We start from the raw sequence: 24,965 nt of genomic DNA, 5'->3' as shown, positions 1-24,965 counted from the left end.
TATTTTTGTTATTAAGCTGTGTTTGGTTTTTTACATATTTTAGATATGAACTCCTTATCAAATTGAACATCTCCTTTTTGATTAAGATTTGAATTCTCCAAATTTGAACATCCTACAGACAATTACTTTAATGTTAACTAGTTGTGGTGATCTCTGGTTTCCACCGGATCATTCAATTGAATGCTTAAGCAATTCGAGATTGCACCCTCTAAGTTCCACTCCAGTCTTTTTTATTTGGATATAAAGATTACACTCAGAGTTTAAAAGGAATATTAACCTAAGAACACTGAAGGTGACTACTGACTGTATTAATCCAAAATTTAAAATGGCTTACTGTGAGCCATTTTAATGGCACCTGTGAGGCTCACTGCTCTAAGTGAACTAAAAGTTTCTCCAGAAATTCCTTGTCTGACCCAGCAACACCAACAACCCTGTGTAACATACCAATATCACTACAGTATAAGGAAGACCTTCCTCTTTCTGCCGGAGTGGTATACCCCAGCTGGTTATTGACAATCAGATGGACACTTCCACCAATTCTGAAGTGTGGGAGATTGGAGAGGGTAAATGTTTCAGGAACAATCCCTTGACCACAGAAAGAAGCATCACCGTGAACCTAAATTATAGGGGAGAAAAAAAGAAAAGGAACATCTAAGTGATGGAGAAATTTAGGTTTTCACACTGGAATAAATAGTTTTCAAATAATAACAGGAATAAAATTAACTACCCTCTCATTGCTCCCCTGTCCTCTTAAAACTCTGCTGGTTGTAGGATTTTCTAGAATGGTTATGCTAATCTAAAACAGCTTTCGAAGATGCTAAATCAGTTCTTTCCTCTTGCAGACACTACCAGTTGGCCTACTCCTTCCACCCCATATCATCGCCTGTACACATCTCTCCTAGCGTACTCATCAACAGTCTAGTACACACAGCAGCACCACGGGAGGAAAGGCTATTGGAGATGCAGAAAGAAAATCAGCCCTAGTAAAACTTCCATGGAAACAGCTGTGAGATACAAGGAACCCTCCTCCCTCTTGCCCAATCAACCCCCCATCCCATCCCCCAAAGAGAGTGTGTGTATGTGTAAGTCTAACACCCTTACATTAGACTGTAAGTAACGTACAGAAGAGCGATGTGACAGCCAAGAGAGGAGGTGTGTGTTGGCAGGGGTGGGGTGGGGATTATGCCACACATGAGAAACAGGAGGGTTTGAGGAAAAAAACAAAATGTTGTTATGAGAGAATATCTAAAATGTGTTACTCTTCCAGAATATTTGAAGTCTGCTAGATCATAGCATCACAAAACCTGGTGGATGAAAAGTGGCAGAGAAGGGGGAATTTCTTTTTAAGAAAAACTAAAAGCAAATAATGAGGAAATTGTAGGTCTTAGAAAATCTCAGAAGAGAAATATAAGCCCCATAGACTTTGTGTTAAACAGACAATTATCATAAACAGCCAATATGCTGAACTAAAGAATAAAATGATGTGATGTGTCCTAACTTAAGGCAATCTTTGTGGCTCTAATGATAGTAACTGAAATAGCTAAATATGAATTAAGAAAACATACTTAGAAGTACATTGTTAATGACACTGTTAATGTCCTATAGAGAGTAATTTTTATATAAGTAGAATATTTTCAGTAGGAAAGAAAGCACTCCTTTGCCCAAGGGAACTTTCCAGTCCACACTTCTCACTGCCAGGGTCTATAGAGATAACTGACATTTTAGAATATTTGTACCTAGTAATAACATGCCCTTACATTATCTCCACAGTGCTGTATCTATCTCTATTAATCCACTCAACAACCAGGTTGGGATGAGGGGGACAGGTAAGGAAGTCACTACTATGCTCTTTTATAGATGAGAAAACCAAGGTTCAGAAAGAGTATATATTTCACATGGCTTGCACTAGACACTAGACCTTCTGTGATTGTGATACTGCTGCTTTTCCCTACTTATTTCCCCACCTCTTCAAGCATCTCTCCTGGATTAAGGAATTTATTAAGTACATGTTTTCACTTAATCCTCAGAATATGATGAGGAATAGAACATACTCTCATTTTGCCTATGAGATTCAGAGGACACAAGTAACAGAACCAAGCATGCTGAACTACAAGAGAGCAAAGGCAAGGTTTGAACTCAGGTCTTCTTGGTCCCACAGTCCTTGTCTTTTCTACACTGTGCTACATTGTAAGTCCAACTGGCAGCCACGCAATGGCCCACACGGGAGGAAAGGGTTCCTCCCCTTGCTGACGGGATTTCTTGTGGGGTAAGGAGGTACCGTACCTTGCCATTTATAATGTACTCCCGTGTTTTATGTGCACCCACATTTTTGTGCCCATTATACACAGGATTATTATGCCCATGGTATAGAATCACTACATCTACGTATAATGCACATACTTATTTTCCCCTAAAAAATTTGGGCAAAAAAGTGCACATTATACACAGCAAAATACACTATGTAAAAAGAGGTCAATATAGCAAGGAAGAGAGATGTGTGCCTGTTCTGCTTCTTTACAAAAATGTTACAGTAGAGGCATTGATAAGAATATAACTTATGTTCATAACTTGCATCATTTTATCCTGGTCTTTGGATTCTTGGCACTAAAGCATACCTGTGTCATTTGCTAATGTTATTTTCCCTTTTAAATAAAGAAAGAAACCACTCCACTATGTTTCATAAAGCTTCATAGGATTAAAGATCCATGAGCACAAACAAATGCTGGGTGAAGAGGAAGCTGCTCAGCCAACCTTGACTGGGGTGAGCAGGGGGTAGAAACATGAGAATCCACTCTCACCAGGTCCGGGACTAAGATAAACAGAAGACAGGCAGAAAAAGTAGCATCAGGACCTCACTCGCCATGATTTTATAGGCTCCAAATTTAGAGTCCCCACAAGAAATTACAATCATGTACTTGAGCAAGGGAAGACATACATAGACAGAGTAGGGCAAAATATTTTAGGGACACAGTTGACAAAAGTAAACAGTTTCTCATCATTTTAGAGAAATGCCATTTTCACCTCTTTAGAAATCAGTCTTAAGATCTGCTTTATGTAGTGGGTAACTGTAAATGACTACAATATTTTAGAGTATCATGAATTAAGATAATGGTAAAGAGAATATCTAGCTAATGATTTGTAGATTTCTATTTTTAAATATATCATAATAAAATCCAGTCTGCCTACCCCCAACAATTTTCCACAAGTTTCTGGCTTGAAAAATTAACATCAATAAGATAATGTGGTTATTTGTATACATAGCCAATATTATACTGCCTTACAGATTTATGGATTTCTGTTGCATTTGAAGACTTAGTTACCAACATCCATGATTAATTAATTAAGGGTTTGTATTTAAATAAACATAGAAGAAATGTGACTCACAATCCAAACTTCTCAAAGACACCTTTTAGATGATGAAAAACTGAGGGGAAGAGACAGGGGAAGCAAGACCCACACAATCATTTGTACTCTTCAATACCAAACACCTTCATTTTAAAACAGAAAGCCAAAAAAATAAATAAATCGACTCTTATAGCCTTGGTAGATATATGGGTGCCCTGTGGTTCCCTAGAAGGCCACACTGTCATAGAAGTAATGACATCTGTCCTCCTAGCAGTAGCAGGTATGTCAGCCAATACCTCCTTAATTAATTTATAGCTCAAGAAAGAAAAAAACACAGTGAAAAACCACAGTTTAAGTCAGTTGCCTTGACTCTAGGCCTCATATTTGTTATTAATTCTTAAAATAGCCCTAGAATATTTGTTTCCCAAAAGTTCATCTCAGTTTAATCTTGACTGTCTGCCACCTCCTTTCAGACCTACCAACCTGGACATTTTTTCTCCCCTGTCTTCCCAATTTCTGGTCTTACTTCCGGAAGCTACAAGTACCTGCAAGCATATGACTTTGTCCCCAGGCCGAGCCAAAGTGTCTAGAGAGTAGTCCCCGTCCTGTCTAGACTGCTGCCTTCCCCGAGTCTTCCCGACAGCCACGGGGTTAACAGCTTCCAGGTGTGACGGATTAGGCAGCATTGTCACATGCAGGGGATGGTGTGCACCAAAGTCCAGGTCAACCGAGGAGGTCAGGTGAGACAGGACATCTCCAGTGGCTGGGACATTTTCTGGAAATTCACTTAAGCCTCGCATTTTGCGAAACATCAGCTATTGTGGACACACGTAAAGGAAAAAATGTTTTTTATTGCGATAGAGACTAGAAAAGAACTAGCTGGTTTAAATTATACAATACAAAAAAATTATGCACATGCTTTTATAATTATTACTACCATGCATTGTTTAAAGATAGGCACAAATTTCTAGCTGCTCAAATGCACAGAGCTATTTGGAGATCTTTGCAGTCAAATCAACACTTACATGACATAGTAAAGTCACCTCTGCCTTGCAATAAGCAAAATAATGTTTCTTAAATACACTTGTTAAAATATATTTTCAAAAGAACTTTTTGAATTAATTTCACTAAAAGTAGAGAGGAAAATAATAGAAGTTAATCCCATTTAGGGATTAAGTTGAACTCTTAGTTCAATTTACACCTAAAAAACTATAGAAGTCCAATATTCAAAGGACTTCTTTACATATGTTCTCTCACCTCATTTTCAGTCTTCTACAAGGTAGATGCCACTACCCATTTTTAAAGGGAACAAGCAAGAGAAGTTAACTAAATTGTTAAAGGTTCTTGGCAAAAGAGTAATAAAGTTGAGCCTCAGACCAAAGTATTTACCAAAACAGCATGTTATTCTCAAATAGACAAATTGTTTGAATGACCCAAAAGCCTCTCCAATTTGCAAAAGCTTATTTCTGCACACAGGAACATACATGGTATAGATACAGACATGTTTGTCACAAATATGATCATGTACAATAATTTTGCATCTTCAAATAATTTCTTTGAGATATTTTAGAAATGTAATTTTTTTTTAGATTTTATTTATTTATCTTTAGAGGGGAAGGGGGGAAGGAGAGAGGGAGAGGAACATCAATGCATGGTTGCCTTTTCGGCGTCCCCTGCTGGGAACTGGCCTGCAGGGAACCGGTCTGCAACCCAAGCATGTGCCCTGACTGGGAATTGAACCGCTATCGTGTGGTTCACAGGCCTGTGCTCAATCCACTGAGCTATACCAGCCAGGGCCAAGAAATGTAATTTTTGATGTAAGAATTTCTGCATGTATCTAAGCACATGCCTCCTTCTGTCAATCACCTTTAACATGTCATACTCTAACTTTTCTAATGCATTTGTCTTTTAACAGCTGATGATCAATCTCTTAGCATCAGAAACACTGAGGTCTGAGTAAGTGTGGTAAAGCTTGGCCCCTGGACATGCTATCACATTGATTTTCTAATACTCTTAAAAACAACACATCCTTCCATGGGCTCTGTTCACTCCATCTAACTCTGACAGCCCCTTTAACATTTGTCATTATGTTTAATCCCCTGGCCAGGGACAGTAATGAGGCTTATCCATGCAAAATGGTCATAACCTTATTAATATGAAATCTCTCTGATGTCCCCTGATATCAGGTCTTCAGTCCTGACTCTCAAGTCTTTTGAGAGACTTACAGAGCAGAGCAGCTGAGTTGGAGTGAATAGAAATACCAGAATCCAGTAACCTATAAAACCACTCACTTGGGTGGTCTCTTAAAACAACAATGCATATCATTAGTTTTAGTACAACCTATTAACTATAAACTCAGAAAATAAGGGGAAGGTAAAATTGACTTCTTGAAAGGTGAAACTGCTTAAAATCACACAGATATTTGTTCAAATAATTTTTATGAAATAAGAAAAGTATGTATCAAAGAGCAGAATTTATTCATACCATCCTTGGGGAAATAAACTAACCTTTGACTTCCCTGAAAGAAGAAAGAATCCAAATAAGGATATGCAGAAAATGAATCCAAATACCTGTTCTAACAATAAGCATTGGGTTCCATCAATTAACTTAGCTAGGTTCTGGACCAATGATTCGTATTCTTAGTCAGTTTTCTTTTCTTTTTTTTTTTTTAAGATTTTATTCATTTATTTTTAGAGAGGGGAAAGGAGGGAGAAAGAGAGGGAGAGAAACATCTATGTGTGGTTGCCTCTTGCATGCCCCTTACAGGGTACCTGGGCTGCAACCTAGGCATGTGCCCTGACTGGGAATCGAACCAACAGTGGTTCACAAACCAGCACTCAATCCACCAAGTCACACCAGCCAGGGCTGCTTAGTCAGTTTTCTAAAAGGAATTATTACCATCAGTTTTATTCTGTTACAGTTGGATGTCATAGACGGTATCTTACCTCTGGGGGGAACTGCAGAAGGCCTGTCAGTAAATTAAGTCTCCCCCTATGGGGCATCCCAATGATGACATCGCTGATTCCACTGTAGGCTGACATTTTCAGCAACTCATGGAAAAAGCCCATCATGCTTTCAGCTCCTTCGCCTCCATATCGCTTCACTGTGGCAAACTTGGTCGCCAAAAAGTGGTCAAACTCCTATTGAACATCATATCAGACACGTTAGTTACAGGAAGATGGCCAAGTACTTAGGTCAAAGTCAGACACATTTATGTGTGTTAAGAAAACCCTGTACTACCTCAAGTGGCTGCAGCTGTGCCCCTTCACTACCTGCCCCAGAGAAAGACGTAAGTCACCCAGAATCCAGCAGAAAAGCCTTGCCAAGGACACCAGACTGCAGGAGCGGATGCAGAGGAAATAACCTGAGAGGGAGAATAATTTAACCCAAGAGGAACCTCCTTACATGTGTGTTCTTTCAGAGTAGAGGTCAGGCCTCAGATTTCCGCTGTCTCAACCAGTACCTGAGTTTTATTTTAGCACCTGGCTCTACAGTACTATTTTATCAAGGCTGCAAGCTAGCCACTATCTGAATTACTGGGAATAAATTTCTTGTCATCTTGATATTCCTGAGTCCTAATCATAGTCCTGACATTCAATTCCATTAATTCGTACTGGTTTGTCTTCCATGTATAGTTTTCTTTTTCTTTTTTGATCACTTCAGGTAATAAAAATAGAAGATCTTAAGGATTTTGTGATCTTTTATAGAGTGAAAGACAAATATGTATATAAAAAGTACTCTGATTCTGAGGAGAACCAATAGTTTGGTGATCCATTGTTTGGTTATCTATTTTTTCCTACATGGAATAAAGTGGTGTATGTTATACTGTCTGTTGTGTTGAGACAATGGGGGGGTAAGTGGAGGTATGTTCAGAAATTTAATGCCTAATTCCCTCTCTTCAGTATTTATATATCTCTGTATGAAATAAGCTGACCTATTCCACTGATATCAGCTGCTACTTTTATACCTGAGATTCTAGCATTAGTTTGGACAGATGTTTTCGTTCTTCTGTGGTAAATGTCTCCTTTTTCAGCTCCTCAAACCGCTTGGCAAACCAATCTTTCTCCTCCTGGCTCTGAAGTTGGGAGGTTTCAATGGAAATCTGCCCACAGTAGATTTGCTCCAGATAGGCTAATACTTCCTCAAGAGAGGCCTCTTCCTTCCCCATGTTCAATAATCCTATGAAACGGAATCAAAGGGATCCTCTTAAAGAAGAATCAACCATGTAACTAATTACAGAATATACCAAAATAATTACTTCTTTCAGAGCATTTCATTGTGAATAACTTAGGTCACTGTCAATGCTCACCTACATGTTTCTAAAAGCAAAACTAAAAATATGATCAAAAGTCCTAAGGTAGTAAAACTAGAAGAGGAAAAAGAAAATTTTCACAAGGACAGAGCCATACTGTTTTATGACAAATTTTTATTTTTATTTATTTATAATATAGTACCACTTATCTTTATTTTTTAAAGTGTATTTATTGATTGTGCTATTACAGTTCTTCCAATGTTTTCCTCCTTATCCTACCTCTACCCTGCACCCCCAACCCTCCAGCATTACCCTCTTAGTTCATGTCCATGAGTTGTATACATAAGTTCTTTGAATTGTTTCCTACACCATTCTTAACCTCTCCCCGTCTATTTTATGCCTACCAACTATGCTTTTTATTCTCTGCACCTTACCCCTGATATTCTTCTCCTCCCCCTTTCCATTGAAATTCCTTCATGTATAGTCATTTAAACTAAATTTCAAACCTACTTTTCACCTGCTTTATAAGTACAGTTTTTATTCCTACCTTTATCTCAAATATCAATCAACTAAAATGTTCAAGTCTTAATAAATCTACAAAGCAATACCTATTATTGAACAGTCGGTCTTAATTTGAATTAATATTGATAGCAAAGCAACATTTTAAGGTAAAAGGAAATCTTCCTGATAGTCAAAGAAAAGGAAAGTTTGTAATATGTCATTAGCTCAGCACCAAATCAGTTATCAGTCATTTGCCTAAACCTACATGACTTAAACCAACATTTACTTTATATTGCTTATAGTTTCTCACAGTAATTTTAGATCTTTGATCTTGATTGACCAATGATGCAATGAACATGGGAGTGCAGATATCTCTTCAAGATCCTGATTCAATTCCTTTGAATAATACCCCAGAGTGGAACTGCTGGATGATGTGATGATTTTATTTTCTGAGGAATCTCCATGCTGTTTTCCTCAGTGGCTACACCAGCTTACATTTCCACCAACAGTGCAAAGGATTCCCTTTCTTCCACATCCTTGCCAACATGTGAGGTGCTATCTCATTGTGGTTTTGATGCACACTTTCCTGAGTACTTTTTCATGTACCTGTTGGCCATTTGTCTATGGAGTTTTGAATGCAGAGAAAAAGGGCCCTATCAAAAAACCATTCTAGATCCTTCTGCCTGATAGTGCTTGAAGCTCCAGTGGGCAGAGGGGTTTTAAAGAATAGAGACAGAAGCCCCACCTCTGCTAGCAAGTACCTAGCACATGAAGGTCTAGTGTCGACGGGCTTTACCTGTGGTATTAAAGGGTCCCTGCAAGGTCTGCACAAGAGCTTGGATTTCAGGCACATTCTCCTGCAGGGCTTGGCCAGTGAAGAGGGGGTTGATTTTGGCAGCTTTGTGACCATGCTCACAATATACTGTCACCAACCTGGCAAGTCCATGATCAACTAATTTAGAGGGGAAAGAAAGCAATACAAGCAGTTTAGGAAATGCCCACAGACCACAAAAATCAGTTTTTCAAGGAAGCTTTTGAGGCCTTAGATATTTTTAATGCACTGCCTCCACCTACCACATCTGTCGGTGGCTTTCAGAATTAAAGACTAACAGAATCCAGGAAAACACACTTATTCCCTCAAATTTAGCTCACAATAACTAAAGTCACTGAAAAAAACATAATGTAAATAGAATTATAAGTGTATATTTATAAAATAACTATGCACATGAATAAATATTAAAAGGAATTCCCCAAATTAAAAAAAAACTCTTACAATGCTGATATTATGAATAATTAGTCAACTTAATTATTGTTTAAGATGCTTTCTAACACTTTACATAAAAAGAACAGATAGGTAGAACTACAAAATCAATGTTACATTTATTTCTTTTCTCCCATTTTCCCACCTTTATTTTTTATTTTTATTTCTTGCTATCTTTAATTGAATTTATTGGGGTGACATTGGTCACAAAACCACAGAGGTTCCAAGTGTACAACTCAGCAAAACATCATCTGCACACTGCATCTTGTGCCCATCGCCCTAAGCAAAGTCTCCTTCTGTCCTCATTTATTCCCCCCTTTGCCCACCTCCACTTATCCCCACTCCCCCATGCCTATCACCACATATACTTCTTTCTTATTTCTTAAAGATCCAGGTATAGTTATTTCACAGGCTCATGAAATCTTACATGAGGAAAAAACTAGAAATTATCACGTCACTCACATAATACAAAAAAAAATTCCCTTTGTAAAACCCTAAGAGTGATCCCCTAGTCTCTACTTAAAAGGAAACATTATCTTTCAATGAATCCAATTCTGAGATGATTTCATATTGGGCCAAAAGCTGTTTTTCTTTTCTTTCCACAGACAAGTCCTAAAATTTGGGGGTAAAATCCCTCAGGCCCACATTCAGTTAACTTTTAGTTTGTCAAGGCAGTTTTACACAAAGTGCACACGAATCCCCGAGGATGGGCAGTTGTGCTATAGAGGGCACACAATTTTCTGAACATTTTTAAATTTTTTATTTTTATTTTCAGAACCCAAAGAAAACTGTTAGCATATTTTCAAATATTTAATGACCATTTTTTCAACATGCCACGTGATGATTTAACAGTTACACAGCTGCTGGGCCTGTGTTCAGCATACTTCAAAGTGTACATGTTAGCACAGGCTTAGAAGAACAGATGTGCTGAATATGTAAAGGGTGTGTTTGCACTAATACTGTGGTTAGGCGGATCCACACTAAGTCTAATACACTAACCAAACAAGCCCAGTAAATTAACTGATTTCTGAATGGAGGTTAGTTTTATATTCCCATACGGTTCTATTCTGAACTGTGTTAAAGTTCTCCTTTGCTATTGTATGAAGTAGGAAATCTTTGTATTTTTGGCTAAAATCCAGACAGATCAGGTCTGAAGCATTGTCCTTGTGTGCCAACTCCCATGTAAGTATTCTAAAGTATCATTAAAAGCCTGGCTGTTGAACATTTAGAAATTGTTGCAGTGATCTCTGTAAGATGATATCTACCGAGAGAATGTTTTCAAAAGGGCTACTAGATTGCTGTAAGAGTGGTGATGGTAACCCTGTATATTTACTACTGGACTTGTCCCACTAATCACGGAGTTTTGTAGATGATACTGGAAACCATGGAAAGTAGAGGAGATTACCCAGAAAGAAGGTAAATTGAGAAGGTGACCCTGAGCAGACCAGACCCACAGAGTACCAATATTTTAGAGATGAGCGAAGAGAAAGAATATCCACCCCCCAGCAAAAGTGATAAGGTTGTTAGTAGGAAAACTAGGATCTTGTAATGCCAGAGAGCCAAGGAAAGCATGTATTTTTAAGAAACAGTGGCCTTTATGAGAAAACCATCATTAAAGGTTCTTTAAAAGTTCTTGTATATATATATACATGATATATATAGATATATATAGATATAGATATACACACATACATACACACACGGCGTGGAACAAAAGTAGTTTACAGTTGTTCATATGGAAAATAATACAATAATTAATAAATAATAATACAATAAATAACTCCATGTCTCACATACTCATCATTATAAACTTACTTTTGTTTGCCACATCCTGTATATATTTCATATATATAAAAGAGACATACCAAAAACTTAGTAATTACCCTATGTCAAAATTTCTGATTTTTTTTTTTGCTTGCCTATCATATATTCTATGTTTTCCACAGTGGACATGTACATTAGAGCACCTTAAATTGTATCCATTGAACATGCTTGCTGCCCAGCTGCATTCTGAAAACTTTTGACTAGTGGGTTCTCTCCAGTGCACCTGCATGCCCTCACCAATTGACTACATGGTGGTAAAAATCAGTTGTATTTGTTCCTAAGCCTGTTGCTGTGGGAAAAAGTAAAATATTAGGAGAGAAATTATAAACATCTAGAAAGATTTTGCACTCAGATTGCTTTCACAAGTTCTCTTGAAATACTTGTATAGATGTAAACAAAAATACAAATATTTAAGTTAAAATAACTTGAAGCATGTCTCACACTTTTATGATAATCCTTGCTTCAGTGACTTTCTAAAAAATTAATTGACCACCTCCTAGTTTCAAATCCACTGGATATAAGTACTTCTGCTGTTTTTCTTCTATAGCAAACAATGAAGTATTTGTTACAAAGTACTTATGTATTTAAAATAATAAAATATATAATGAAAATAATTAAATTAGAATATTAAAAATATAAAATACAAAAAATATTTAAGAGGATGAGAGCATAGCAACAGAATATAGTCTTCATTAAAATAACTTCCTATTGCCATATAAATCAAAGAGTTACTATAACAGAAAAAAGAATACCTGTATGTTAGGCATAATACTGTTCAAACAACTTAGAACTCATGATATCTCCAAAAGTCCAGAGGAATTTAAGCGAAACCCCACAAAGCCAGAGAAAATAGGGAAAACAACAATAGAACACATGCGCACTCTTGTTCAAGAGAAAATATTGGAGGCATGCTTCTGGCTCAGGAGACTGGCACATAGTAGATGCTCAAGAAATATGTGTTATCACTTGAATGAAGGAAGCCCTGAGGCAGTCACAGAATCCCTCATAATCAAGGTTTTCCAGAGCCCTCGAGAGTTGCAGTAGATTCTTCCTGTTCACATGGAGCCCTCTTTTCTGAGAACAGCACCCTCCCATCCCGGGGGTAGGTTCCAGTGGCCATGTATACATCTCTCCATTCTGCCTCCCTACAGGTTCACAGATTCCACAGACACCTCAGTCAAGGTGGATCAGATTTGATCTTTCCAGAATTTGAGACTGAGAACTGAGAGAATTTAGGAGAAAAGAGTTAGCCTGAGACAAGGTTGGTCTTTGGCTGGTGTCTGGGAATCTAGATTTCAGAAATGTCCTCACCTGTCTCTAACAGATCAGGGTGATCCGCTAGGCCTAGATTGTGCAAACAATGTGGTTCATGCTGAGTACCTGCTTTTCTAGTGGGAATCTGGAATTTCTGCTTGTGTACAGGGTGCTTATAGGAACATCTCCCAATAAAAACCTTGGGTGCCAAGCCTCTGAAGGGCTTCTTTGGGCAGAAACACTTCACATATGTTGGCGTGTTTTTGTCACTTAATGAGGTGCGCATTCTGCCACCTGTCATAGGAGACAGAAAGCGTAAGAAAGCCTGCACAATGGTTCCTCCAGACTCTTCCTGTGTATTTTCCCCATTCTGATACAGCTGTGGATCCCTGTTATATCACTATAATAAATCTTAGCCTTGAGTACAACTACATGCTGAGTCCAAGTGTGGTGTGGTCTGAAGGACACCCAACGCATGTTATGGGTGCCCCTGGAGCCGAGTACAATAACAGCTGTGCCCTACTAGCCCACACACAGCTTCTGCCAGTATTCTCAGAGCTACCTCTGGTTTACCCCACATATCCTTTAGTTCTCAGAGACCTTTGTATCTCTAAAATCAAGTCCCCTCTTTGCTTAAAATAGCCAGAGTTGGTTTCTTTTGCTTGTGACCAAAAGAATCTTAGCTAATGCAGGAAGTAAAAAAAATAAATTATGATAGGCATATCTACATCAATTACTTTGTTCACTGCTATAAGCAAACATAGTGGGGGCACTGAATAGTGTTTAAACTTGGTGCTTAAACTAAAATTCAATACAATTCATTTTCATCGTCTGGTCATAAACAGCCTCCTCCCAAAATATCTAGATCATATCCACAGTCTATTTCCATTCAAGACAGCATATGATTAAAGCAAGTGGAAATGTTAGGTATCTTTAAAGACACTGAAGACTCCCAGAAAGGGAATTTCATAACTAGAGTCCCTTAGAAATCTATACAAATGAGATGGTTGCCTCCAGCTTCAACTTAGTAACTTCATAGATAACCACATTAAAAGTCAAGACATTGTACAGAATACTATATTCTGTACACAAAACTCAGATAGACCTAGGCTGCGCAACTGAGTTAATTTCATATCATACCCTCCCATCCCACCACAAACACAGTATCTTTATAAAATAAATTTATTTTACCAGTTATTTACTTTTTTAGGAAAACAAAAACAAAAAAGCCAGACTTTAAATAGAAACCTTGTTCTGGTCCTTTCCATTTTTTCCTAATCCTTTACAGATTGATAATAAATCATAGTGACCATTCACAGAGTACTAATTTTTGCTATACACTGTGCTGGATTTTTCACACACATCTCGCCTAGTCCTGGCACCAATTCTGAAAGAGGTGTCCTTATTGCAGAGGAGTAAACTACAGAGATTAAGTGACTTACAAAAGGTGACACAGGTAATTAGGAAGCTGAAATTTGAATTCCAGGATATTTTACTTCAATCCAGTGTTTTATTGATTATGCTATAACAAAATTCTATGGTATACACTTGAAACTAATATAATACTTTATATCAACTGTAAGTGAAATTTTTTAAATATAAAAGGGAAGTCCCGAGCCTATATAGCAAAAGACTTGAGAAAACTAGAAGTCTCTGAGACATTTTAAGTACAAGAGCTAATGTCATTAGACTTTTTGATCTGCACTTGTATTCCAGAATTATGTAAATTTTAAAAAATCTCTAATGCAGTAAAATTTTGTTCAACTATTTTCCCTATGACTCCAATAAAGGCTCCTGTTATTTTTTTAATGTATTTTATTGATTATACCATTTCAGTTGTTCTGTTTCCCCCCCTTCATTCCCTTCCACCCTGCACACCCCTCCCCCACCATTCCCCCCCTTTAGTTTATGACCACGTGTCTCAAGTTCTTTAGATTCTATATTTCCCATACTATTCTTGCCCTCCCCCTGTCTATTTTCTACCTACCATCTATGCTACTTATTCTCTGTACCATCTCCCTGTCTCTCCTCCTCCCACTTCCCTGTTGCTAACCCTCCATGTGATCTTCATTTCTATGGTGCACTCCTGATCTAGCTGTCCTCTTAGTTTGCTTTTGTTTTAGGTGTGGTTGTTAATAACTGTGAGTTTGCTGTCCTTTCACTGTTCATATTGTTTATATTTTTTATCTTCTTTTTCTTAGGTAAGTCCCTTTAACATTTCATATAGTAAGGGCTTGGCGATGATGAACTCCTTGAACTTGATCTTATCTGAGAAGCACTTTATCTGTCCTTCCATTCTAAATGAAAGCTTTGCTGGATAGAGTAATCTTGGTTGTAGGTCTTTGGTTTTCATGACTTGGAATACTTCTTTCCAGCTCCTTCTGGCCTGTAAGGTCTCTTTTGAGAAATTAGCTGATAGTCTGATGGGAACTCCTTTGTAGGTGACTGTCCCCTTATCTCTTGCTGCTTCTAGGATTCTCTCCTTCATTGTAATCTTGGCTAATGTAATGAAGATGTGCCTTGGTGTGTTTCTTCTTGGGTCCAACTTGTTTGGGACTCTCTGAGCTTCCTGGATTTCCTGGAAGTCTATTTCCTTTGCCAGAATGGGGAAGTTCTCCTTTATTATTTGTTCAAATAAGTTTTCCACTCATGGCTGTTCCTCTTCCCTTTCTGGTACCCCTATAATTCGCATGTTGGAGCATTTAAAGATGTCCTGGAGGTTTCTTAGCCTCTCATTTTTTTGAATTCTTGTTTCTTCATCCTTTTCTGTTTGGTCATTTTTTTTCTTCCTTCTGGTCCGTTCCCTTGAGTCCCAGTTTCCTTTCCATCACTATTGCTTTCCTGTGCATTTCCCTTCATTCCAATTAGTTTAGCCTTCATATGTTCCTCTAATTTGTGACTGAAATCAACCAGTTCTGTGAGCATCCTGATCACCAGTGTTTTGAACTGTGCCTCTGATAGGTTGGCAATTTATTGTTCGCTTAGATTTATGGGCTCTGGGGTTCTGAGTTCTTCTTGAGCCATGTTTTGTTCTGTTTGCGCCTGTTACTTATGAGGAGAGGGGCCACCCATGTTGCTGCTTTGTGATGCTGTATGTGGGGGCAGGGTCAGAGAGGGAGCAACAGTGGTCCCCTCTGCTCCTTCCAGCCACTGGGGCCTGCCCAGTCTGTCTCAATGCTTGCTCCTTCGCTGGTTTATCTGCGCACAAATGTGTGACCGTGGTCAGCCAGCCGGTCAGCCAGCTGCCTTGAGCCTTCATGGGTCCACCCATCGCTACCTCACACCTGGGATTCGCCCTTGGCTGCCTGGGCCAGGGGATCTTTTTTGCCTGACCTGCTCTGCTGCTGGCACTGCCCTGCTGCTGACTCCGCCCCTCTTACTGGTCTAGCTGAGTGGTTCGTTGTTGTCGGACTACGTATTTTTCAATTTTCTGTGGTTTGGTTGCGTTTATTGTTGCTAAAACTTTGTTGATTTTAGATTTGGTTGTGCGAGAAGGCAAAGTGTTTCCACCTATGCCTCCATCTTGGCAGAAGTGCCTCCTGTTATTTCTAATATGCAACATACCTACGGCCACTTATTTCAACTACTAAGGTTAGTGGTTACTGCCACAGTCAGTAACCACTGAACGCTATTTGGAATCCTACAGCTACCACATCCTGATGATCACTATATTCTGCCATTTTTTAAATAACCCACATCTTCCTTAGTGAAATTTATACCTGTAAATGAACACTTCTAAACCCATCTCGATTTTAAATTGGGATTGTTGATAAATAAGCTCAAGTTTACTTGGAAATTGAGGCTTAGAGAGGTTAAAGTACACACTGTTACTAATAGTTGACCATGAAGAACACTCATCACAGGTCAAATTTTAACTAGTGAAACCATGGCCATCCAAAAGTTTACAAGAATCAAATTCACTATCTCTTTAAAGCCTAATACAAAGGAAATCTTAGTGAATGATGTAGTCATCCTATGAAGGCAGTGATTTTCAGCCAAAATAAACATAAAGAAAAATGGCTGGTGAAGGGCAAAGGGGAAAAAGGGAGACACAATAACTCTGACCATAGCCTCTCCCTCTTCTTACGTCACCTTTGAAGTTGGAGGATGCCAAAGTCATTTTCAGTCCTTTGATTTACTTTGCCAGTACTGAAAAGTTATGTACGTGATCCATGACACTAACTGAGTCATTTCTCTCAACCAACCTTTTAGGACAAGTGGCAGGCGACAGGAAAAAGACTAGAGCCCAACAAATCATGTCCTTGGCCTCATCAGCCTGCTGTCCTAATTGATGGAACTGACAATAAGCATACACTTACACAGAATTTATGGAAAAACCCAAGTCTTAATTGTCTTCATTAGCAAAAAAGTTATTACTTTTTTCTGAAACATAGTACATACTGTTACTAATATAGTAATAGTAATATAGTAGATTACCAAATATATAAAGTGCTTCCTTTCTTGGCATTTGAGGTTATGGTTGTACATGCACAATTCAAATGCACAGTCATAAATAAAATGCATATACAGAACCCTGTTTCCATGTCTTAATAGGAATAAATCATTTAATAAGTATTCAGTTAAGTGTAGAGCTGAGAAAAATGTAAGACTAGGTGTTTACCGGGCAAAATCTTAAAATGTGGGAAGATGGTCCCTACATAAAATAACACACACAAAAATTTCAAGAGTCCAGTGGGCTCCATACTGAGAGTAGAAGGAGTTCAGACCAGGAAATCCTGGTGTGGTCTGGAAAGATATCATGGAGGGGACAGAAATGGGGCTGGGCAATGGAAAATGGGTAAAATGTACAATGGCACAGAATGAGGAAGAATGTTGAGTAAAGACTGGAATGCGGAGGCATTTACATTTCCATTTACATTGGAAAGAGGTGAAAAAGAGAAGGTAGAATGGATCAAGACACATGAAGGGCATTGAATATCAAGCTAAAGAATCTGGATTTTATTCTGAGAGGTGAAGTAGAGCCTTTGGAGACCTGAGTAAGAAAATGACTGAATGAAATCAATGTTTTAGAAAGGCTGAACTAAGCCTTTCCCTTCCCTAAGAAGGGAACTAGGCTAGCAGTTTTACCTTTTTGAAGTCCCTGATCTCTTTGGGAATTTAATAAAAGCCAGGAGCCCTTTCCCTAGAAATGCATAAACATACAGAGCTGTGCAAAATTCACAGATCCTCTGAAATCTTTTCATAGGGGTTTATGGACTCAGGTTAAGAACCCTTGATTTAAACATTTTTTTGTAGTAGACCAGAATTAAAGGACTAGACTAGGATCCTAGTTAGGAAAAGGAGAAAATAAGGCTTTGAGAAATATAGTGCTCAAAATTTGATATGAAATAGGAGGTGAAAAAGTTGAAGGTGAAGTGCTTGTCCTAGAATTTTACAATACATCTGTAGAGGAGACTGCTGTTACTCTCAATATCCACCTTCTGTTCTCTTTCATGAGCAGCCACAGCCAGACCTGATGGAAAGGACCACACATTCTCCAGAGAAAATGGAGTTTGAGCTGGAGTCAGGAATTGAATGGAAGATGATCATGTTCTACAATACATCTGTAGCAGAGGCTGCTATAATTCCCAATATCCATTTTCCCTTCTCTTTCATGGCAATAGATAGCTGAGTATATGACCACCCAAAATAGAGATAGACATTCCCAGGCTTCCATGCAGCCAGTGTGGCCAGTTGACTAAATTATGACCAATAAGCAGGTGGTAGAAGTGATGTATGAAACTTTTGGGTCTTGCTAGGTCCTCTTCCCTCCCCCCCTTTCTTCCTTCCTACTGGCCAATATGTGGATCTAGTGGTGAGCCATCTCAGACCAGAGCTGAAAGCAACACACAGAGGATGGTGAAGGAACAACATAGACCCCCCAATGGTATGTGACATTGCAGAGCAGAGTTCTCATACCAGCTTAGGTTTTTTACTTACTTTACTTGCCACTATTATTCCAGATCTCTGGCACAACCCCTGAATTCATCCTATCTAATACAGAATTTGGTAACCAACGGGGTTTGCTGCTAAAATAGAACTAAAACGCATGACTGGCTTAACAGCCAGGCAGTCGGTACCAAGGACCCACATAATCCAGAATAGAAAGCTAATGAGCAGTGTTATGCTATCTGACCAAACATTTGGTAAAAGTGTCACCTGTAATAACCTGAAAGGCAGACTACATGCCCACAGAGCCTGTAACTCAGTATCATGTGTTCACTGTTTCTTGTCACTTTCAGGAAAGCCTAGAGAGAAAGATGAGGTCAAGTTGGAGCTTGCTAATCAGCAAAAAGAGATGGCAGGAAACACACTCTGCATGGAGACACTCCCTGTCTGTGGTCTCAGTACCTAGAAGGCAGACCCTGGCAAGTTTGGAAAATTAGAATTAGAAAAGGTGGTTCTGAAAATGGTGTCTAACAGGAGATAAGAGAACAGACAAAATCCTTCATCAAGTACCTTCTGGTAAGCATTCTCTCGTAGACAAGCAGAGCCAGCCGAGACTTCAAGATCCAATAAAAAAGTGTTGCCTTCCCACTCAAGCCTATTATTTTGATTGATCTCAAGGTAAAAAACATTAAATTTAGGGAGCTGAATGGGTAGAACACAGAAGCAGTAAATAAAAAACTAGAGTTTCCTGGCTTAAATATTAGGTCTAGGTGAGATCTTTCACTGGGCAAATTGCTTATGGAATGACCAGAAGCAAAAAGACTGCAGACCTATGAATTTTATAGGAAAATCAAACTGCCAAGGAAATCCCAATTCAGGACAGGAAAAATATCCTGTGCCTGATGACCCCCTGAAGTAACTCTCAAGCTCATAACCTTATCAAAATAGACCATGAAAGGGTACAGTCCCCATGGAGGGCATGTCCACATCAGTTATGGCCACAGAAGATAATGGATAACGAAGAACCCATAAGGCAAAGCCAGGGGAATGGACAGAGGATAGAGTTGAAGGGCCAGATAAACTCGTGAACTTACTACAGAGTTACATCAAAGAGCTTTTATCATTCCTCTGCAATAGGACTCAGTAATGGATCTGTACCAGTGGCTGCTACAGATTCCTCATTCTTTCTCTCTACAAATGGAAGCTTTATTTATATATTGTATGCGTATATATGAGGTGGATGGCAGTTCATAAAATTCTACGCCATGAGGAGTCCAAGCCCAACCACACATTCTCCAGAGATAATGGACTTTGAGCTGGATTCAGGAATTGAATGGAAAGAGATGACCACGTTCTTTGTATGGGAAGAAAAGCTGAGGATATTTGAGTGGCCAAAAGTATCAAGTATGGTAATTACTAGTTATTTACCAATATCTATTTTCCTTTTCTTCCTCACAGTAATTTTTAGCTGGTACATGGCCACCCTGAATAAAGACTGTGCTTTCCAATCTCCCTTGCAGGTATATAGAAACAGATAATCATGTTCTGTCTAACGAAATACTATTGGATGTGATATATGCAACTCTCCTTCTCCCTTCTCCCACACAGTCTAGTAGGAGATAATGATCTACTAAGAGTTATTATAAAATAACATGACAAGTTCTAAATGATAAAGAAGGAAAAACTCATAGATCGACATGCAGTGGTAATTTTGAAAGTGATACAGTTACAAAATGGTCTACTTACTTTTAAGTTTTATTCAAAATGTAAAAAAAATAATAATAAAGAAAAAGAAAATAAAATTGTTACCCTTAGCAACAAAATTCTCTAAGCCAGATCTTGTAACTGTGCAACAAACAATTGTTTCCTGAGATGGCTTTAACTCTTCCCTCCCAGTACACACAAGATCATACCCCTGGCCTGCAGTTCTAACTCAATAATGGACTTTCACAATTTCACCAAGCAAGTTTATTACTAGTGGGAAGGGGGAAAATTTAGTAATGAGGAAAAAGGGGTTGTTATATATAAAGTCAACACTTCCAGAGACTTTTTTCAAAACACACCAGCCCAAATCTTCCAAGATTATTTGCATATAGTCTTCTAGTTAAGAGCCACCAGCCCAGGTTTGTCCAAGGCAAAGTTACTTCTCAGCTGTCAGGCTGTTATAGGAATCCAAAAGAGACAAATTGTGAGGGAAAAACTTCAAATAAGATCACAATAATTATGCTTTGAGCACACACTAATATAATCTTCAATGAAGACTAGGTTTTCAAACACATTTTACAAATATATCCCTTATTGACTATAAGAGTATTGGCCACAGATGGCCATGGACCTCCTGTTAGAGAATTACCTGAGGTGCTTGATAAAAACATATATTCCTGAACCTCACCCCAGAACACTGAAGTAGAAACCAGAGGAAGGGGGTGGGAAGGGGGCCTGGAAACTGGCACTTTAAATACCATTCAAAGTGATTTGAACACTTACGTTTGAAAACTGACATATAAAATTGCTGACACTTTAAGATATCTATAATCTTACCCTCCAGGGATTAACAATGTAGTTAGCCAAATACTTCCCTAAAGAAACCCCACTGCATTTAAGAGAGAGAAATCAGGTTTATTCAAAATGTTATCTGAGGTCAAGAGCAAAATACTGAGATTCCAGTGTGTCATGTAAGATTCAAAGGTCCGGTGCTTAATGATGGAAGGGAACTTCGATGTTAATCTAACACTGGATTAAAGATGCCAGATTATTTTATTCTGATAATTGACCTGTATTCATCTTCTCTGTGAGGATGAATAAAGATACAAGAACTTTGAAGCATGAACCAAATAATCAAAAATCTCTTGCACATGAGCATGCAGCAGGAGAGACTCCAAAAACTGATACTCAAGTCCTTTAATCCATTAAAACTCCAGTAACATGGATCTAAATTCAGTAGTTATAAACTCTGAAATTAAAGTAAGAGGCTATCTAGAGGACATAGACAGATAATAAATACTGTGCTGCGATCCAACACCACCAACTGCCCTCCTCACCCTAGCAATACAGTCGTGATCCCCACATTCCCGCTAACACGAGCCTTGGACGTGACCCTGAAATGTATCCTTGGGTAAACCACAGGAACCGGGAGATCTTAGAAGTTTTCTTTTCCCGCAGTCCCGCCTCCGCAAAGAGCTAAATTCCCACAACTTTACACCCAAGGAATAGAAAAGTATTAACTCGGAAGGCGGGAAGATCACTCAAGCGTGGAAGTGACGCGGAGACCCTGACCTTAAAGTTCCTCAATTATAGAGGCTGGACAGAGGGTGACCCCGACACTGACAATGCCCACGCCTGCCCTTCTCTGCTCCCTCACCTACCCTTCCTCCCTACCCGGCTGCGCGCAGACTGCAGACCCCCTGAAGCCCGACCTCCTCCCCAACAGCACCCCACCGCAGGCCTGACGAGGACGACTCCAGCCTCCCCAGCCCCTACGCCCACGGCCTGGCCCCATTTCGGACCTGGCGGGCGCGCCAGGGCGCCTCCCGGCTCCCGTTTGACTGGCTTCCTGGGCCGGTAGCCATAGACACCCCTTGCCGTCTGGTAGCCGCGCCGGAAGAGGAGTGGAGGGGCCCGACCAAGGCTCCGACTTGCTGCTGCCACGGTGGCCGAGGCCATGTTCCACCTGGTCCACTGGTCCAAAGGATGAGGGAAAACAGCCAGTCGGAGCAGAAAGTGCCGCTCGAGACGCCCGGAACTCGGGAACGCACCGCGAGCGCACCTCGCGGGAGGCAGGCGCCAGCAGTCCCGCCCCCGGACAACGCCCCCACGCCTGATTGGCTGGGGCCGGTCCTCCGAGCCAATCGAGGGCAGCAGTCCACTAAACAGAAGCTACAACCCGACCCGGCGGGACTCCGGAGGTCCTAGATGCTGAGGGTAGCCTGGATTCGGGGAAAGTATGGCATGTTAAGCTCGGCCTTACCGGCTTTCTGGTACAAAATTTTGTATCTCTGTATATCCTACAATCTCCAACCAGAAGTAGTTACCCGCCGCCCCTCTGCTGAAAGCCGCCGAGAACAACCACACAGACCCGATGTAGGTTGTCACACAGAAAGGAAAAATTGGTCTTCCGAGAAAGTGGCTGGAACTGAGACCAAGGGGTGTAAAAAGGAAAGATCGTGTGAAGGAGCCAGAAAATAAATATCTCCCCCTTTTTTTCTTCTTAAGAAACATTGGGGGAGAAAGTACAAAATAGGTGAGAAGGAGCCTCTAATGATAGGGATAAAATAGGAGTGGAAAGAAATTGGGCATGGAAGATTTCAGCAGTATAGAGGAGATATTTGAGATTCTTCACTGGTTTATCTCTGACAGAGCTTCCCAAACTGCTTTATCCTGACTCATCTTTAACTTTGCCACTATAGTGGGAGAGGGAGGGAATCTGAATTCTTCCATAGTCAGTCATCCACCATTCCATTCCTGTACATCTTACCCCTAACTCCTGAGAACGTTACACATATGAATCCAAGATGCCTGTCTGCCTCACTCAGGGCATAACCACCATGCCCACCAAATACTCTCCTCAGTTACAAAGATTAAGATAGAGTGTCTGCCCTTAATCAGTTCCCAGTCTAGTAGTAGACTGAGCTCCACAAACAGTATGAGACATGCTATGATACAGGCATGTGCAGGTGCCCCACAAGCACAAAGGAAGAGCATCCAGAACAAACAGGTGTGTCAGGGGGACCGCCAAGTGGGAGCAACACTATAAAACAAAATCTTTGAGGATGAAGTTTGTTATGTGATTAAGATTTTTTTGTTACAATTTTAACACGAGAGTTCAGGACATGTTTGAAAGATGTTACAAAATATTAAGTAAAAAATACAGGAGAGAAGGATAATCCAGTGGACTGAGATCCAGGGGAAGGGGTGGTATCCAAGCACAAATGACACTAGAAAGGAGAAGAGGCATGTTCTCCATTGATTCAGATTAAGAGAAGAGAAGATAGATGCAAAAACAGAGTCAAAGATTCAGTGGTGAGATTCCGAGGGAGTTTCTTCTATCAGAAACATGAAGCTAGGTATTTCCCCTGAAAAATTACCTGAGAAGGTGCTAGGGAGTAGGGAGATAAATCAGAGTTGAGAAAGACAGAGACAGTATGAAATTATTATTGAGGAGAGTAATAAAATGTAGAAGATTGTCTTAAACTTTTGTGGGTCACCCAGTGTGGTTGTTGACCATGAGTAGAAGGAGATACTACATTCTATTCTTCTGTGACTTTCTCCATTACTGCTTAGTTGCCTTGGTACTGAGGTCAGAAGGATGTTGATTGGATTCCTTTGGGCCTAGAGTTTTTCTAGGCAGATGTGATAGAAAGGCCAAGAGGCAAAGGCATCTAAAATATTAGCTAGAGAATAACTGAAATAATAAAACATGGACTCTACACTGGGGGGGGGGGAGGGTAGCAAATATAAGAATGCATATATTCCATCTTTGGACCCTAAATACAGGGTTCGGCACAAATAATGCCCCTCTTTCATTACAAAATCTCTTACTGGAAAATCACAAGTATGTAATTCTGTAACACAACATATCACACTCATGCACACCATATGACATTTTAGATGAATTGTTCAAATTAAAGCTACAAATTATTATACCTATATTATTACCCCACCAACCATACTCAGGCTAGTGTTACTTCTGCCAGACCCTATATCAGTGGTGTCAAACTCATTTTCACTGGGAGCCACATCAGCCTTGCGGTTGCCTTCAAAGGGCTGACTGTAATTTTAGGGCTGTAGAAATGTAACTGTTCCTTTACTAGGGGGAAGGCGCTCAGCGCTGCTGCCAAGTAGAAACAAGGTACGGGGCGGATTCGGCCCTTGGGCTATGTGTTTGCCACCTGTGCTGTACATCCAAAAAAGTTCTCAAATCGGTCCACTCTCCCTAGCTGGGGCCATCAGTACCTCTCAAGGAGTACCATAGTAGCTTCCTACATGGTCTTTCTGCTTGGGTCTTTTCTTGCTTAGCCATACTTCTTCCCCATTGAAGAGTTATTTCTTAAAATTAATGCCTTATATTGCTATTGCCTGAAAATTTTTTCATGGTTTTCTGTTCTTTGGGTAAAGTCTAAATGTTTTAACATAGCTTTAAGTTCTTTAAAGATCACTGACCTTGACTCATTTCTTAAAATTCTATCTTACCATTTTCCAGCCAGAAACTTCAATGTTCTATGCTTTTTCACACTTCCAAACTCCTTTCTTTTGCAATTTCATGCACACTCGTAGCTTTAATGAACAATGTTTTAATGTTTAAATAAACATTCTTTTATTAAAAGAGTGATACCAAGTATCAATCACCAGCATAGGTCTCTCTTCTGAACTCAGGATCCACATGTGCAGAATATGACCTACTGACATCCTCACTTGTTAGTGTAGCACTAGGAACTCATAATATATCAAACTCTATGATGTGAAAATATCATCCTTTTAGAACTTTGTGGCCGACAGGTCCCAACTAAACTGCTGATGTATGCTTCGTTTGACATCACAATGTCTTAATTTTTTAAAATCGAATGCTAATTATTTAAAATGTGGAAGATTAGCATGCCCTTTCTCTCAAGAGCACATCCATGAACTCTCTTCCCTCTCTTC

The 24,965-nt window shown here is 39.5% G+C and overlaps 1 protein-coding gene across 2 annotated transcripts in view; it reads right to left on the bottom strand.

Moving 5' to 3' along the window:
• DHTKD1 (dehydrogenase E1 and transketolase domain containing 1) overlaps positions 1-24,965 on the bottom strand; it is a 66,781-nt gene that overhangs the window by 25,855 nt on the left and 15,961 nt on the right. The window contains exons 1-6 of one of the 2 annotated variants that reach the window (XM_037155186.2): positions 21,833-22,118; positions 8,895-9,050; positions 7,313-7,524; positions 6,291-6,485; positions 3,891-4,160; positions 445-616 (exon numbers count right to left, since the gene is read on the bottom strand). In XM_037155186.2, the coding sequence (XP_037011081.2) occupies positions 445-616; positions 3,891-4,160; positions 6,291-6,485; positions 7,313-7,524; positions 8,895-9,050; positions 21,833-21,989 (1,162 nt within the window). In that variant the 5' untranslated portion in view covers positions 21,990-22,118. Of the gene's footprint in view, positions 1-444; positions 617-3,890; positions 4,161-6,290; positions 6,486-7,312; positions 7,525-8,894; positions 9,051-21,832; positions 22,119-24,965 lie in introns of those variants that run through there. The other variant, XM_037155187.2, reaches the window with a different exon arrangement.

This window comes from Artibeus jamaicensis, unplaced genomic scaffold, assembly GCF_021234435.1.
Source record: "Artibeus jamaicensis isolate MK-2021 breed Jamaican fruit bat unplaced genomic scaffold, CSHL_Jam_final contig_426, whole genome shotgun sequence".
Classification (NCBI taxonomy): domain Eukaryota; kingdom Metazoa; phylum Chordata; class Mammalia; order Chiroptera; family Phyllostomidae; genus Artibeus; species Artibeus jamaicensis.
This window is presented reverse-complemented; position numbering and strand designations above follow the sequence as displayed.